The 17,589-nt window shown below is 39.4% G+C and overlaps 1 protein-coding gene across 1 annotated transcript in view; it reads right to left on the bottom strand.

The window, feature by feature from the left end:
• The window catches only part of MSH2 (mutS homolog 2), an 80,851-nt gene that overhangs the window by 53,648 nt on the left and 9,614 nt on the right, over positions 1-17,589 (bottom strand). The window contains exons 3-6 of the mRNA XM_047782130.1: positions 14,334-14,612; positions 13,008-13,154; positions 9,828-9,977; positions 9,211-9,344 (exon numbers count right to left, since the gene is read on the bottom strand). Coding sequence (XP_047638086.1) covers positions 9,211-9,344; positions 9,828-9,977; positions 13,008-13,154; positions 14,334-14,612 — 710 coding nt within the window. The remainder of the gene's footprint in view (positions 1-9,210; positions 9,345-9,827; positions 9,978-13,007; positions 13,155-14,333; positions 14,613-17,589) is intronic.

Below are 17,589 nucleotides of genomic sequence, written 5' to 3' on the forward strand. Positions count from 1 at the left end.
TGGTGTAGGCCAGCAGCTGCAGCTCCAATTCGACCCTTAGCCAGGGAACTCCCATATGCTGTAGGTATGGCCCTAAAAAGCAAAAGCAAAAAAAAAGAAAGAACCCAACATAGTGTCTGAGAGGATGCCTGTTCAATGCCTTGCCTCAATCAGTGGGTTAAGGATCCAGCTTTGCTGCAATGTGTGGGGTAGGTCACAGAGGTAGCTTGGATCTGGTGTTGCTGTGGCTGTGGTGTAGGCCTCAGCCGCAGCTCTGACTCAATCCCTAGCCTGGGAACACCAATATGCCACAGGTGCAGCCCGGAAAGGAAAAAAAGTATTTCTGATCAAGAATCTCCCTATGCTTCTTTCCTGTTCCAAGTATCTTATCACTGTTCCCTCTCAAACTGACCACAGAATCACAAGTAACCAACACTGTTCAAGAGCATCAAGTTCCAATATGAGCACAGCATGAAATAGCAAGGGAATAAAAAAGCTTCTAAAATACATAGCATGAGGCAAGATACACAGCCCCCTCAGTCTTTGGTCTGGATATCATTAAGAGTCTAAAAAATTGCTAGTTTCACAAATCCATTTGATATGCCATTTCAGAAATAATTACAGTATTAGTTTGTGTTCTGGCTAAGAAAAGGTTTTTTTAAAAAGACTGTTCTACTAACTGTTTCCATGACAATCACTTTTAAATCACAATTTCGGAAGTACTAAAGTTATTGTTGGCATAGCAGAAAATATCTGTCAATCCTACTCAGCATTACTCAGCTATCACAATTTGATATATTAATTTGCAAATTGACTGGAATACAAGATAATTTTTAGGGTCAGTTAATCTCTAAAATTCCAAAAGAAAAAAATCATGAAATCGATCTTAAAATTTTTGGCATTTTAGTAAATCAACATTCTGTCCATTCTTTAAAACTAGCATCTCTGATCTCTTACTGTAAAAACAGTTGAGCAGACTTTCATGACAGGATATTTATATGGCTAAAACCAAATCTGGTACCTAAACTATAAGTTTTTGAGTCAGTTTCTTGTTGTTTGTTTGTTTTTGGGGGGCCCGCACCCATGGCATATGGAAGTTCCCAGGCTAGGGGTCAAATCAGAGTCTCAGCTGGCAGCCTACAACACAGCCACAGCAACGTGGGATCCTTAACCCTCTAAGTGAGGCCAGGGATTGAACCCATATCTTCATGGATACTAGTCGGATTCATTTCCACTGCCCCACAACGGGAACTCCGAGTCTCTTCTTTATCTGATATTCACATGACATAATGAGACAGGACCACTCATTTGATACATTAAATAGCAGATAATCTGCTAGGTAGGCTTGAGAAAATTACAAAAGGGGGGAAAAAAGCATGGCAAAATATAAAAGAGAGGAACATGCTCTCAGGGAATATTCAGTCTATCGGAAGAGAAGGACACGTTCCAATTCACAGTTAGTGCTGAGCTACAAGTGAAATACAAAAGCAATGAAATGGGATACGAATATGAAAGCAGAGGACTCCTATGGGAGCTGGGGAACCACATTTAGGGAGTATTTCATCTGTCTATATTTTGAATAGAGGGGATTTAAAAACAGAATTTTCAGGAAAATATTTGGGAAGGATGGGTGGGGCAGCAATAGCAGAGACTGGAAGGAAGAAAAGCACAGGATGCACAGGAAGGAAACTGAAGCAGAGGAATGGGAAGGAAAAAAAACTATAACCAGAGGCAAAATGGAAAGGTTGGCTTTGGAAAGGAAATAGCATTATTTCCTCTTCTGAGAAAGAGCCAGGGAGTAAAAGGCTGAACATACATAGATACATTTTTTGACTGTAACAATCATTGAGATCATATGCTTACATGCAGCAGGCAGCTGAAGGGAAAGGGTAAAAAATGTTGAAATGGTCACGGCCATGAGCCAGGTAAGTAAAGTAATACCAGGCAGCGTGAAAGCTAGACAGCTTGAAAGTACAGTGGGTCCAATCAGTACTGTGTGATCTTCCACAACAAACATCACTGTTTAATAATCAGAAGAGTCACCGTTCAATTTTTTTCTATAATCTACATGTATTAACATTTCTTTCCATTAATGAGTAATTGAGTTTATCACTAATAATTTTTTTCTTTTTGGCCATGCCCACAGCATGTGGAAGTTCCAAGGCCAGGGATCGAACCCACATAGCAGCAACCCAAGCCACAGCAGTGACAACACTGGATCCTTAACCTGCTGCACCACAAGACAACTTTGGCAACTTATTTTTTTTTTAAAACCTTTTGAAACTGAAATTTATTTTTTTTAGGGTCACACCTGCAGCAACTCCAGCAAAGAAAGCTCAAGGAAAAGAGGCAAGGACGACAAAGAACCAACAGGGCAAGGTCTATGGCCCCCCAGCAAAGCACTGGTAAAAAGGCTGCCTTTGTGGTGCAGACTGGATCGAAAGGCAAATAAAATTCAAAGGGACCAGCAGATTAGCCCAGAGACAAGAAAAAAAGGAGTTTCCACTAAACTTGATTTGGAAACAGAGAAAATGGTGGTGGGAAATCAGTGGAGTGAGAGCTCTCCTGCTCTTCCTCAGAGGCCAGAGTAACGCTTTGTTGTTTTAAAGAAACTACACTCACTGTATGACCTCCAGACCTCTCAGTCTGCACAGAATACAGACTACAAACTAAAGATATCCTTGCACAAGAAGATACTTAATATAGCCTGGAGAGAAGTCTAGAAACCCTGGGAGTATACTGATTTAGGAAGCAAGACATATTATCCCATAAGTAGCACCATCATCTCTACATTTATAGGAGTCACTTTTATTTAGAGACATATTTTTAATAAGATTAGACTTCTACATTAATCATATTAAATTTCACATAAAAAGAAATATTCAATTTTAACTAGAGGGCAGTGAGAACACCAAATTCAACATACACATATGATTGTATCAGCAATTTCAGGAGTGAACTACTTCATATGCTAACATATATTCAATGTTCTTTGAAGAAGTCTAACTGAAAAAACATGGGAAAATTACCAAGGCTTCAGATGAATCTACAGAAAGATACCAAAAATAAGAACAATAGTCCCTAAGCAAACATGAGGACTCTTGGGACCCACTAGAAAATAAGTGAAAAAAATAGCAATATGGATAGCATTTTTAACTATAATTTCTAATTTGATTGTTAGATAAAACACAAAAGGAAGAACTATCTAGAAAATCACTTCTAAAAGCTAATAACATATCAATTCTCACTGGAGATTAAACTATTTAAGCTATTAGCTAAAAAGTATTTGTAGGAGTTCCTGTCATGGCGCAATGGTTAACAAATCCGAATAGGAACCATGAGGTTGCGGGTTCGATCTCTGGCCTTGCTCAGTGGGTTAAGGATCCGGCATTGCCGTGAGCTGTGGTGTAGGTCGTAGACATGGCTCGGATCCCATGTTGCTGTGGCTGTGGCGGAGGCCAGCAGCTACAGCTCCGATTAGACTCCTAGCCTGGGAACCTCCATACGCCGTGGGAGTGGCCCTAGAAAAGGCAAAAAGACAAAAAAATAAAAAATAAAAATAAATAAAAAGTATTTGTAGTCTCAGTGCAAATAGGCTTTATTTATTTATTTTGTGTGTGTGTGTCTTTTTAGGGCTGCACCCTCAGCATATGGAAATTCCCAGGTCAAAAGGGAGCTACAGCTGCCAACCTATGCCACTACCACAGCAATGCCAGAACCAAGCCACATCTGCAACCTATACCACAGATTAGCCCAGAAAACAGAAAAAAAGGAGTTTCCTTAACACAGGATCCTTAACCCACGAGTGAGGCCAGGGATCGAACCCACATCCTCACAGATACTAGTCAGGTTAGTTACTGCTGAGCCAAAATGCGAACTCTCAAATAGGCTTTAATGAATGGAAAAATAAGCACTATAATACATAAAGGGATTCCATGTATATAACTTAAATAAAAGCCAAAACAATACATTTCTTTTTTCTTTTTTGTCTTTTTAGGGCCACACCTGCAGCATATGGAGGTTCCCAAGCTAGGGGTCAAATCGGAGGTGCAGCTGCCAGCCTACGCCATAGCCACAGCAACGCCAGAGCCACGGCAACCCACTGAGCAAGGCCAGGGATGGAACCTGTGTCCTCATGGATGCTAGTCAGATTCATTTCTGCTGAGCCACAACAGGAAACTCCCATTTCATTTCTGATGTTAAACTCCAACTTGAAACAAAGTAAATACAATTGATAAAGGCAAGAAATATAGTTCAGTAGTGGCATAGGCTCTGGACTCAAGCCAGCCTAGCTTTAAAGCCAGTCTCCACCGTGTCACAGCTAATGAACCTGGGATACTTAGCAAAGTGCCAGGCATAAAGTAGATACCAGTCTTCTCTTCCTTCTAATAGCTTGAAACAACTTTCAAAAAAGTAATCCTATTTTCTTTTGTTTTGTGTATGTGTTGGGGGGGGGGAGGGTTGGCTGCACCTGTGGCATGTAGAAGATCCCAAGCTGCTGCAGTGACAGCACTAGAGCTTTAACCTGCTGTGCCACAGGGGAACTTCCAAGTAATCCTAATTTCATCATTATTCCTGAACCTGTCCCTGGGCTATAGTCTTGGATAAGATGTATGCATCGAACTCAAAGATCTAGTCACAACTGTCACTATGTCTGCTTTAATAAAACAGAAGGAAAAGAGATGTCTTCAGTTTCCTTAGCAGAATTCACCCCACAGCCACATACTTTAAAATTAACTTCTCACTTAGAGTTTCAAGAGGATGGAGAGTTCCACAACCTTCTCTTCTGGAAAATCACCCCAAAACAATGACAGTAAGAAAGAGAAAAAACTTGATTTAATGTGTAATTCTGAAGAAAGATCAGCCTGACATGCTTAGAGAGGGAAACAACAGATTTGCCCTGAGAACCTCGGGAAGGTTTAAACTAGAAAAGCTTGAGATACCACAGTAGGTGGAGTTAAGAAAGGATGACAAAAAAAGGAGAATATCCCAACAAAAGCCTGCCTTAAGGAGTATAACTTTTTCTTCCTACTCTGTGGAATTCCTTTCAAGTATCTGGCCTTGAAAACCACAGGTCTTCCTAACTGCTGGTTTAAAAAAAAAGATTCTCCCAAGGCAAAAAGCAGAGGAGTTCCTATTGTGGCTTAGGGGGTTAAGAATCTGACTAGGTTTGATCCCTAGCCTCACTCAGTGGGTTAAGGATCCGCCATTGCCATAAGCCGCAGTGTAGATTGAAGATGTGGCTCGGATCTGGTGTGGCTGCGACTGTGGTTTTGACTCAACCCCTAGCCTGGGAACGTCCACATGCCGAGGGTATAGCCCTAAAAAGACCAAAAATATATATAAAAAGAAGAAACATTTCCTCTTATCCCTCAAGTGCAGAAAAGCAGATCATATTCTGACTCATAAAGCCATTCGTACAAATGTTATTTCCAATTAATAAGTCTTGGAAGGCCATCGGATTTTGGAAATTACTGCTATGTCCTATGAAAGTAACCTTTACTTACACTTAAAAAAGAAGAAAGCCAAATTTTGATATCTTGCTAAGTAATTTGTTATTTTACTAATAGTAAATAGGTGACATCTGAGGTTTTTTTGAAGGGCCTAATTACATTCATGCTCTAGCTGTTATGCCAGAAAGCACCACTGACACATGCTCTGTTCCCACAAGCCCAAAGTTAAAAATACAACCAATGACCTAGAGCTTAAAAATTATTTTTTTTAATTTTATTTTACTTATTTTCTTTTTTTTGCTTTTTAGGCCACACCTGTGGCATACAGAAGTTCCCAGGGTAGTGGTTGAATCAAAGCTGTGGCAGCTGACCTATGCCCCAGCCACAGCAACACGGGATCTGAGCCGGGTCTGTGACCCACACTGCAGCTCATAACAACTCCGGATCCCGACCCACTAAGCGAGGCCAGAGATGGAAACTGCACCCTCCTGGATACTAGTCAGATTCACTTCTGCTGCACCACAACAGGAACTCCAAGAATTATTTAAATTACCTAATATTTTTTTAAGAAAAGCTAAAAGATGAGAAAGGACAAACTTTTATTTGTCTAGGTACAGACTTTCCATGGTAGGATACTCAAGAAACTGATTAAGATCGGCTGCTCCCAGGGCAGGTGTTGGCAATTCACATAACGCACAGCAGGAAATGCGTCCCTGAAGCTGTGAACAGAGGCACTGAGGAAGGGTCCTGGGAAACTGGGAAACACAAGTAAGAGACCCATCCCCGAATAGCCTTCTGGTCCGTTCTGGTCGATTTTGACACATGTAAATATAGTTACTTATTCACAAATAATTAAAATAAAAATTGCAAACTGCCTCAATTACATGCAAGTAATCCAGCCTTCCAAATTTTTTTTTTTGGCTGCACCTGTGGCATATGAAAATTTCCAGGCCAAGGAATGAACCCGAGCCACAGCTACAAGCTATGCCACAGCTATGGCAACACTGGATCCTTAACCCACTGAGCCAGGCTGGGGATCAAACCCATGCCACCACAGAGACAATACCTGGTCATTAACCTGCTGCACCATGTGGGAACTCCTCCAAGCCTTCCTACTTCTGAAGTTACTAAATCCCACTCTTTCCCAACAAACCAGACTTCAGAAAATTGCCCTAGCATTTCAACTTCTGTATTTTCTTTCTTTTTTTTTTTTTTGTCTTTTTGCCATTTCTTAGGCCACTCCTGTGGCATATAGAGGTTCCCAGGCTAGGGGTCTGATTGGAGCTGTAGCTGCCAGCCTACACCAGAGCCACAGCAGCGCAGGATCTGAGCTGCGTCTGCGACCTACACCACAAATCACGGCAACGCCGGATCGTTAACCCACTGAGCAAGGGCAGGGATCGAACCCGCAATCTCATTGCTCCTAGTCGGATTCATTAACCACTGTGCCACAACGGGAACTCCTGTATTTTCAATGAAATATCAACATACTCACAATTCTCTAACCTCGTGATTGTTTTGTTTTGTTTTTTTTTATTTTATTTTAGGGCCACACCCAAGGCATAAGGTGGTTCCCAGGCTAGGGATCAAATTGGAGCTACAGCTGCCAGCCTACACCACAGCCACAGCAACACCAGATTCAAGCCACGTCTGCGACCTACATCACAGCTCATGGTAACGCCAGTTCCTTAACCCACTGATTGAGGCCAGGGATCAAACCTGCATCCTCAGGAATGCCAGTAAGATTCATTTCTAAGCCACACAGGAACTCCCTGTTACTTTTATTGGAAGACCCTTTAGACTTAGCTTGGTAATTATCTATACGGTGTCTTATGAAACTGATCGATTATGTTTGCATGGCATATGTATAGTCCCATATATATAATCAAGGGTCATCATGCTTTTGTATACCTTCAGAATTCATAGGTATTCAAATTCATGAACAATTTCACAACATCAAAGCCATAAAAATACTGACTCTCTTACCCATTCTGACAATTTATCTTAATTTAACAAACTGAATACATTAGGTACACAATAAGGTCAACAGAAATAACCTAATTATTGAAAAATATAAAGTATATCCTGTAAGATATCATGTACTTATTTAAAATACTGAATATGAACAGGACTAAAAAATACGACAGGCACTAGTAGAAAAAAACTAGGGTACAAAACTATTAGGATTATAGCTATGTTTTTTTTAAAAACTGTCAAACATAAGAGTGCACTATTCAAAATTATTTACATGCAGGAGTTCCCGTCGTGGTTCAGTGATTAATGAACCCGACTAGTAACCATGAGTTCGTGGGTTCAATCCCTGGCCTCACTCAGTGGGTTAAGGATCCGGTATTGCCATGAGCTGTGGTGTAGGTCACAGACACGGCTTGGATCTGGTGCTGCTGTGGCTCTGGCTTAGGCAGGCAGCTGCAGCTCTGATTCAACCCCTAGGCTGGGAACCTCCTTTGCCACAGGTACAGCCCTGAAAAGACCAAAAAAAAAAAAAAAAGTATTTACATACAATTCAAAAACAAACAAAACTAATTAACCTATGATATCAGAAGGACAGTGACTACTCTTGGAGTGAAGAGCGGTAGTAACTATCAGGAGAACTGAGGGGAGTTTCCAGGATGCTAGTTATGCTGTTTTTTGACTTGTATGTTGTTACCAAGGTGTTCACCTTGTAAAAATCCTTCAAGCTGCATACCTAGGATTTGTGCTCTTATGTACATTATACTTCACTGAGAAGTTTAAAACATATATTAAAAACAAAAATAAAAATAAAATATACTCCTATACTAATTATATTAGGACAGCAGAACTATATAACTTTTTTCCCCTCAATTTTAAAGGTTTTCCTGAGGAGTCCCCTTGTGGCACAATGGGTTAAGGATCTGGCACTGTCACTGCCATTGCAGTGGCTAGGGTTTAGTTCCTGGCCTTCTATATGCTGTGAGTGTGCCCAAAAAATAAAAAGATTTCTCTGAAATACACAGGCTGCTTTAAATTCTTTCTAGAATAATAGAGTACATGCTACCTATGTGCCAAACCTTGTTCAAAGTACATTATACATATTAACTCATTAGATAATAATGATAAAATCATTATCCTCATAAAATCATCAATCCTCAAAACAACCCTATGATGTGGATGTGTTATTACTGTCATTTTAAAAATGAACTGACACACAGAAGTTGAATAACACCAAATATGACACAGCTAGTAAGTAGAGCCTTAACATGAACCAAGGTAATCTGACTCCCAACTTCATGCTCAGGGACATTATCACACCATCTCTCTAATAAAACTTTACCTTTTCATAGTGGGGAAAAAAAACATTATTAAGAAAACAAGGAGAGTTCCTATCACTGCTCAGTGGAAACAAATCTGACTAGTATCCACGAGGATGCAAGTTTGATACCTGGCCTTGTTTAGTGGGTTAAGGATCCGGCACTGCCGTGAGCTGTGGTGTAGGTTGCAGACAAGCCTCGGATCCCACCGTTGCTGTGGCTGTGGCGTAGGCCGGCAGCTACAGCTCCAATTCAGCCCCTAGCCTGGGAACTTCAATATGCCTTGGGTGAGGCCCTAAAAAAAAAAAAAAAAAAAAATAGTTATTTAACCTATCTAAATCATTGCTACTCTATTACTTTGTTAGCTTTCTGGGCAGTTAGATGATAAAATAATAAAATATAGGTGCCAAATTGCATGTTACAACAAGTAGTATAAGCACATGGAGTAAGTTACTCAGAGCTTACAAAAGTGTACGTGAGTAATATACCTCTCTTCTATTCTGTTCTTGTCCATGAGAGGCTGCTTAATCCACTGGTTAACTAGTCTTTGTCCTTGAGGGGTTTTGCATTTATTCAGCAATGCAGCCAGAGACTGAGAGCCAGCGGTATCTTCAACAGAACCCTAGTGAATGAAAAATGAAACAGAAGAATGGCATGCTCATTAGGAAAACGTTACTATGCCATGAAAAATGATTAAGTAATTTTGGGAACAAGAACACTTAACATTCTTCAAATATTAAATGAGAAATGTACACAAAAGTTTCTCATCCTAAAATCAAACTTTCAACCTGTTAGATCTGATTTTTCTACTCTATGTTTTTCCCTAAACCAAAGCCACTTTATAATTTACTGCAGTTTTAGACATAAAACTTTTTAGGATTTAATTTTCAAAAGCTGCAGTTAATACACAATTATCCATAAAGCTAGGACAAATACTATTTATACAGCTTGCAATTAGAAAAATATAATAATTCTAAACTATTTGTCTATTTTAAGTATGATATCATTTCAAAATATTTAAGTTCCTTAATAAGAGTCTTCAATATATGTATCAAAGGAAACACTTTTATACCATTCAATATTTTCAATCCATGTATTTTTTTACCTGGAAAAGGTTAAGGGCTCTTACTGCTGCCATATCCAATTTCATGTACTGGCTGAAGTCAAAAGTAGTCAGTTCGAACTGTCCAAAGTTTGAGTCATCGGCTAAGAGTTCTAAAAACTTGATTACAGCAGACAATGAAGAAACTGCAACCTAAGGTTAAGAATTTAAAACAAAAGATGGCTATTTCTAGAATTCCAGAGATTTTTAGTAAACAAATAGCAAAATGAAAATAAATCTTGAGCACTATCATTTTCCCTTGTGTTCTTTCCCAATCCAAAGCAAGAAAATCAGATGAAGTTTAAATAAACCTTTTAAGACTAGAAAATGACTTTCAGAAAGAAAACTTACTGTAACGGTAACACTATTTATAATTGCGAAAAGTGGAAATCATGCAGAAGTCCATCTAGAGTAAAACAGATAAAGCCTGGCATGTTCACACTGTGGAGCACTACACAACAACAGATACAAGCACAAACAATCCACGATGACATGCAACAGTATAAATAAATCTTACAGCCATAATACTGAATGAAAGAAACCAAACTAATCCACACTGTCAGAGGTAAGAACCAGGGTTACACTTGATAGAGGTAACAACTGGAAGGAAACATCTAAAGGGTCTTTAAAGAGTTCCCATCTTGGCACAACGGAAACAAATCCGACTAGGAACCATGAGTGATCCCTGGCCTCACTCAGTGAGTTAAGGATCCGGCATAGCCGTGAGCTTTGGTGTCGGTCACAGAGTTGGCTCAGACCTGGCATTGCTGTGGCTGTGGCATAGACCAGCAGCTACAGCTCCAATTCGACCCCTAGCCTGGGAACCTCCCTTTGTTGTGGGTGTGGCCCTAAAAGGATAAAAAGACAAAAAAAGGGGGGGGTCTTTAATATCCTAATACTAATACTATACTCTTTCATGGATGCTGTGTATTTGGATACTTACAATTTTATGACTTATGACATATGCACTTTCCTATATGTATATTTAAATAAGTTTAAATAAACTGCCAATGTTGTTAAACACTAAATAAAGAAGCAAAGGACATCAAACTGATAGCCCAAAGATAAATTCTACTTACAATGGATACTAGATTCACTGTTAGTGTACATATATTTCCTAACTGAAGATTTTACCTGCCTTTGACAAACTTTAACAAATATATAAGACTGTCAAAGAATCTCCTGCTGGAGTTCCCGTCATGGCTCAGCAGTTAATGAACCCAACTAGCATCCATGAGGACGAGGGTTCAATCCCTGGCCTTGCTCAGTGGGTTAAGGATCCCGTGTTGCTGTGAGCTGTGGTACAGGTCGCAGACACGGCTCGGATCTGGTATTGCTGTGGCTGTGGTATAGGCTGGCAGCTGTAGCTCTGATTCGACCCCTAGCCTGAGAACCTCCATATGCCTCCAGTGTGGCCCTAAAAATAAAGAAAGAAAAGAATCTCCTGCCATGTTAACACAAGGCACAGACAAAAAAAAAACACCTTTTAGTATCCCTGAAAGCTTCTTTTTCAATTTTCAACAATGAAGTAAGTTTCTCTAAAACAGATCTTGCTTGACTTATGATGGGGTTACATCCCAGCAAACCCATCTCAAATGGAAAATTCATTTAATACACCTAACCTACTGAAGAGCATAGCTTAGCCTCACCTGCCTTAAGTGTGCTTAGAACACCTACATTAGCCTACAGCTGGGCAAAACCATCTAACACAAAGCCTACTTTACAATAAAGTTGAATAACTCATAATTTATTGAATACCGTACTAAAAAAACAGAATGGTTCTATGGGTATAGCATAGTTCGGTGGTTTAACCCTTGTGATCCCATGGCTGACTGGGAGCTGCCGCTCAATATTCTGCCTGCTTGCTGCTCTAATCAGCATCATAAGAAGACTTTACCAAATACTGCTAACCCAGGAAAAGGTCAAAATTCAAAGCAGAGTTTCTACTGAAGCATATCACTTTCATACCATTGTAAAGTAAAAAAAACTGTAGTTGAAGCATCATAAGTCAAGAAATCTCTATACAGGAATGACTGCTCACATATTTTGGCTTTTGATTATGTCACACATAAAAATGTAAAGCAGATAAACTTAATTTATAAAGATCAGACTATTACGTGATAAATAATCACTGTAAAATCATAATAGTCTCAGTTTATTCCAGTTTGAAATCAATTCTGAAAATTATAAGACGTTATAGCTTGCTCTGTTTACATAAATAAGCAATTTTTCATTTTACTTATCAGTGATCCACAAATAACCCATCAAACAATTTTTCATTTTACTTATCAGTGATCCACAAATAACCCATCAAGTTTCTACTCTTACCGTAAATATACATCTCTCAAGCCATATTTACCTAGAAGATTTGAAACACTGAAGATAAACTTCAACCACTGAAAATCCCATAAAAGTTACATTGTTTGCATATTCATTTCTACCACTGAACATACATCATCTGTGCCAATTTTTGAGTCAAACTGTGTAAACGTAACATTGATTAGGCAAGTATGTTGTGTATACTTTTACTCTTATTACTTCCCAATCTCTGTAACAATCCTTTAAAACAGATTATGAAAATACCTCTCAGAAAAGTGATTTATTAAAGACTCCCTAACTCATACATTATAAAACTTTTTTTTTTTTTTTTTGCTTTTTACAGCCACACCCGCAGCATATGGAAGTTCCCAGGCTGGGGGTCAAATCAGAGCTCCAGCTGACAGCCTACACCAAAGCCACAACAATGGGGGATCCGAGCAACACTGGATCCTTAACCCACTGAGAAAGGCCAGGGATCAAACTCACATGCTCATGGATACTAGTCAGGCTCACTACTGATGAGCTACCACGGGAACTCATAAAACTCAGAGATCTTTTTCCCCCTAAAACAAATACCGTACCTCACCTGCTTAGGTGGACAGGAATCAAGCTCTTTCAGGTGAGACCAATACAACAATAAACTCCTCATCCCAAGGATACATGTTGTAGAAATATAATAAAATTATATTTAAGGTTACGTTTAAATTTTTCTAGTCATTCCTTCAGTTTTTCATAAGCTTCATCATAGACAAAGTAAGCTTGCCTACTAGTGATCCACAGTTTCAGCTTTGAGATATAGATGACAGAGGTAACCTTCTAAAGAGTCACCATTTAAGAGTAAATTCACATTTGTAATCTACATACTTGATTCTCCATTTCTGGCAACACAGCACTATTCATCTGTTCTCCCTTTTTGCCTTTCAACAGCCGGTTGAGGTCCTGATAAATATCTTTTGTAGAAAAGTCAGCTCTTTTTCTTTCTGTGATTAGAATTCCTCCTCTCTGAATAACCTATTTTATAAGAAATATTTTAAATTAGTAGAAGAAAAGGAATGAGAAAGCAATAAGAAAAGGAAAGCAATATCATTGAAAAATATAAAGTAACAACAGCTTAATAACAAATTATTAACCTAAATTAAATTTTTACACAACATGCAAGAAGACGTTGGTAACCTACGCATTAACATGTATTTTAAAAATCTATATATGAAATTTTCATGGAAACTTCTAAAAATCAGGCTCGCATAAAGCTTTCAAGGAACAGCATCAATAATAAAAACTCTTTAACGAAATAACACCTGGAGAAAGTTACCTAGATACTGTCTACACTAAAAATACCCATCATAGGTTTACCGTCTCTCAAGCAGTTCTTATGGTATTTGGGGCCCAAAAGAGGAAAAGAATCTTTAGGGGATACAACACCCCTTAAATATCTAAATAATAAACGACATACAAATAAACAGCACACTCAGAATTTTGTTAAAATAAGAAGCTAAAGTTTCACTAGAACTATTAAAAAATAATCCAGAAGAATTGCATCTTATATGATATACTTATGCTAAAACAGTCAATTTTCTTTTAAATGGTCCTAAGTTACCTCTCCCTCAACCTGCACCTCCCCAGCTATGAAAGCTCACCTTTCACCAACTGTGATCCCTTTAAGATGGCATTAGTTACTCTTTTGGAAAGAAGGGGAGGGGAGGGGCGGTGGTGAGGAGGAAATGATCTGAGGTAGGACAAGTATTAAACAAGAAGTACTATCAGGAGTTCCCGTTGAGGTGCAGCAGAAACAAATGCGACTAGTATCCGTGAGGATGTGGGTTCGATCCCTGGTCTTGCTCAGCGGGTTAAGGATCTGGCGTTGCCATGAGCCGTGGTGTAGGTCACAGATGCGGCTTGGACCCCAAGTTGCTATGGCTGTGGTGTAGGCCAACAGCTACAGCTCGATTCAACCCTTAGGCTAGGAACCTCCACATGCCGTAGTGTGGCCCTAAAAAAAGGACAGACAAACAACCAAGACACAAAGTTTCTGTCAAACATCAAGACATTCCTCAAAACATTGTTGTAATTAGATTTAAAATTTTTTTTTTACTTTTACGTTATTTTTTTCCTTAAATAAAGGAGTAATATGTTAATTAGAACCGTTCCTAGCCTTGGATTCTTCCCTATTACTAGACTCAGTTCCCTTACCTGCCTCAGTTTTCCCATGTCTCCAGCAGTATCTCCTCCTGGTAAAACACATTCCTTCGGTCCAATCTGAATCAGGAGAGCCTCCAGATTGGAGAACTGATCATTATCAGGAAACTCACACAGTCCTAGCTTCCGCTGTATGGAGTCAACATATCCAACTCCAACCTGTCTCTGGCCATCAACTGTAGACATCTTAACACCCACGACACCGATGGAAGCTGACATATCATTGTTACCAAAGAGAATGTCTTCAAATTGAGAAAGATTACCTGGCGAAGCCTAAGCAAATGAAGAAAAATTTTAAGAAACTGCTGAATGTACTTTAAAATTTTACTAGCAAATAAAAATTACCCAACCTAAAAGAACTTTATTTCAGTATTCCAATTATCATTACCACATTTCCTATAAGGCACCCTCCCTACTTTTCCAATTATTTTCAGAACACTTGGGCATATCTAAGAATAACAGAATCGGAGTTCTCTTGTACTGCAGTGGGTTAAGGATCCGGCATTGTCACTGGAGTGGCATGGGTCACTGCTGTGGCACGGGTTTGATCCCTGGCCCACAAGCTTCCATTTGCCATGGGCACAAACAAAAATAAAAAATATAAAAATATAAAATAGACGTTCCTGTTGTGGCTCAGTGGTTAATGAAGCCGACTAGGAACCATGAGGTTGTGGGTTCAATCCCTGTCCTCGCTCAGTGGGTTAAGGATCCGGCATTGCCATGAGCTGTGGTGCAGGTTATAGACGCAGCTTGGATCCCGTGTTGCTGTGGCCATGGTGTAAGCTGGTGGCTACAGCTCCGATTAGACCCCTACCCTGAGAACCTCCATATGCCACGGATGCAGCCCTAGAAAAGACAAAAAGACAAAAATATATGTATATATTTATATTTACATATAAGATAAAATAAAAATCATAGTATCCAAGTGATTTTCAGTTTGAAATTTGGCAGCTAGGCTTATACTCATTCACATCATCATTAAGGCACCCAAAGTGATAATCCTCTGAACAGTATGCCTAAATTTCTACATTCTGCCAAACTAACCTACTGGCTGCACATATCAGAATTTTCAGAGTGCAATTTCACTCTTACTACACAAGACAGCAGTATTATTAGCTTAAATATTAACCTTGGATAGTCATCTCTCTACATCAATGTATTTATTTGTAAAATGCAAAAACTGTTCTAGATCAACAATTTCCAAATAAAGGGTCCTTGATCTATTTTCGATATTTCAAAAAGATTACAAGTGTCTTTAAGACCGTACAAGCTAACTAAAGGGTCAAGTTCCTTTGCTTTTGGCTCCACCTGTGATAAGTGGGTGGGTGACAGTTCTTCAACATGATCGGAAGCTGACAGGTTGTTATTAACATGAGGCATTTCTGTGGCAACTGATGAACCATGAGATAGTCAGAAATAGTCCAAACAAGCACAGTGACAGCAAAATTTAAGCAACCAGAAGCCATCAACAGTTCTTAACTGTCTTTAGCATCATAATCATGATTGTTTTACCTTTTCAAAATGTGGTTCTGAATATCCTGTAACTCCTTGGATTGTTGATTAAAATCTAGATCAAGGAGATCCCGTCATGGCTCAGTGGTTAACAAATCCGACTAGGAACCATGAGGTTGCGGGTTCGATCCCTGTCCTCGCTCAGTGGGTTAAGGATCCAGCACTGCCGTGAGCTGTGGTATAGCGGCTCGGATCCCGCGCTGCTGTGACTCTGTTGCTGTGGCTCTGGCGTAGGCCGGCGACTACAGCTCTGATTAGACCCCTAGCCTGGGAACCTCCATATGCCGTGGGAACAGCCCAAGAAATGGCAAAAAAAATAAATAAATAAAATAAATAAATAAATAAACAAACAAAATCTAGATTAAAAATGAAATGGGGAGTTCCCATCATGGCTCAGTGGTTAACAAATTCAACTAGGAACCATGAGGTTGCGGTTCGATCCCTGGCCTCGCTCAGTGGGTTAAGGATCCGGCATTGCCATGAGCTGTGGTGTAGGTCACAGACTCGGCTTGGTTCTGGCATTGCCATGGCTATGGCGTGGCTGTGGCGATCCGGCATTGCCATGAGCTGTGGTGTAGGTCACAGACTCGGCTTGGATCTGGCATTGCCATGGCTATGGCGTGGCTGTGGCATAGGTTGGCAGATGTAGCTCCAATTAGACACCTAGCCTGGGAACCTCCACATGCCACGAATGTGGCCCTAGAAAAGACAAAAAAATTAAAATAAAAAAAAATTAAAAGGAGAAATACAAAAAAAAAAATGAAATGACCAACTTGTGTTATATGATATTCAAATTTTCAAAGCACTGATTCAACGGCAAATGTGAACACATTTTCACACATATGCTTTGGATTTACAAGCACAGGTTATGAAGCACACCTTCAAAAACCCTCAAACGTGAATCAGTATCTAATAAAATTGGGTCTCAAGGGTTCTTGAAAATGATTAGACTGATAATTTCTGAACTAGCCTGTATCTAAGGTCCTTTCCTGCTCTGAACATACTACTGAGAACATGGGGGGAGGGGAGGACATGACAATCCTAGACGTCAACGACTCCGAATATCACTAATACTTTACAATAAAATCAAAGAGCTAAAAATTGTAAAATGTTTTAGCAGTTTTAGATCTGAACTTCTTAAAATATTAGGATAAAGATACTACCTTCTAATCCGATAAAGAAACATATTTTAAGATTTTTTTTTTCCCCGACAGGAAATAAAAACAATTCATCTGGAAGGATTCTGTTGTTACGCAAAGGAGATAAGGTGCGATGGGCTGACAGTCACAATTCCACATTTTGGTGGTTACTGCCAACCGAATTTTGTGATGAATGAGAAAGAAAAACATCACTTTGCTATACCCTCAATTTCCTTAAAATCTTTCAAAACATAAGATAAAACCCTAAGTTCCACTCTTCTCAATAATGAGGGATTCTAGCAATGAGGAGTTCTAACTGTGGTGCAGTGGGTTAAGAATCCAACTGCAATGGCAAGGGTCACTGCAGAGGCATGGGTTTGATCCCCAGCCCAGTGCAGTGGGATTTAGCGTTGCTGCAGCTGTGCCATAGGTCACAGCTGTGGCTTGGACTAGGATTCAATCCCTGACCCAGGAACTTCATATGCCACGCATGCAGCCATAAATTTAAAAAAAAAAAAAGTAACAATGAAAATTCAAGGAAACTCCATTACAGTAGAATGCTCAATTCTCTCAGATATACTCTTCAGTAAATGTCTAAA

This window comes from Phacochoerus africanus, chromosome 5 (assembly GCF_016906955.1).
Source record: "Phacochoerus africanus isolate WHEZ1 chromosome 5, ROS_Pafr_v1, whole genome shotgun sequence".
Lineage (NCBI taxonomy): Eukaryota > Metazoa > Chordata > Mammalia > Artiodactyla > Suidae > Phacochoerus > Phacochoerus africanus.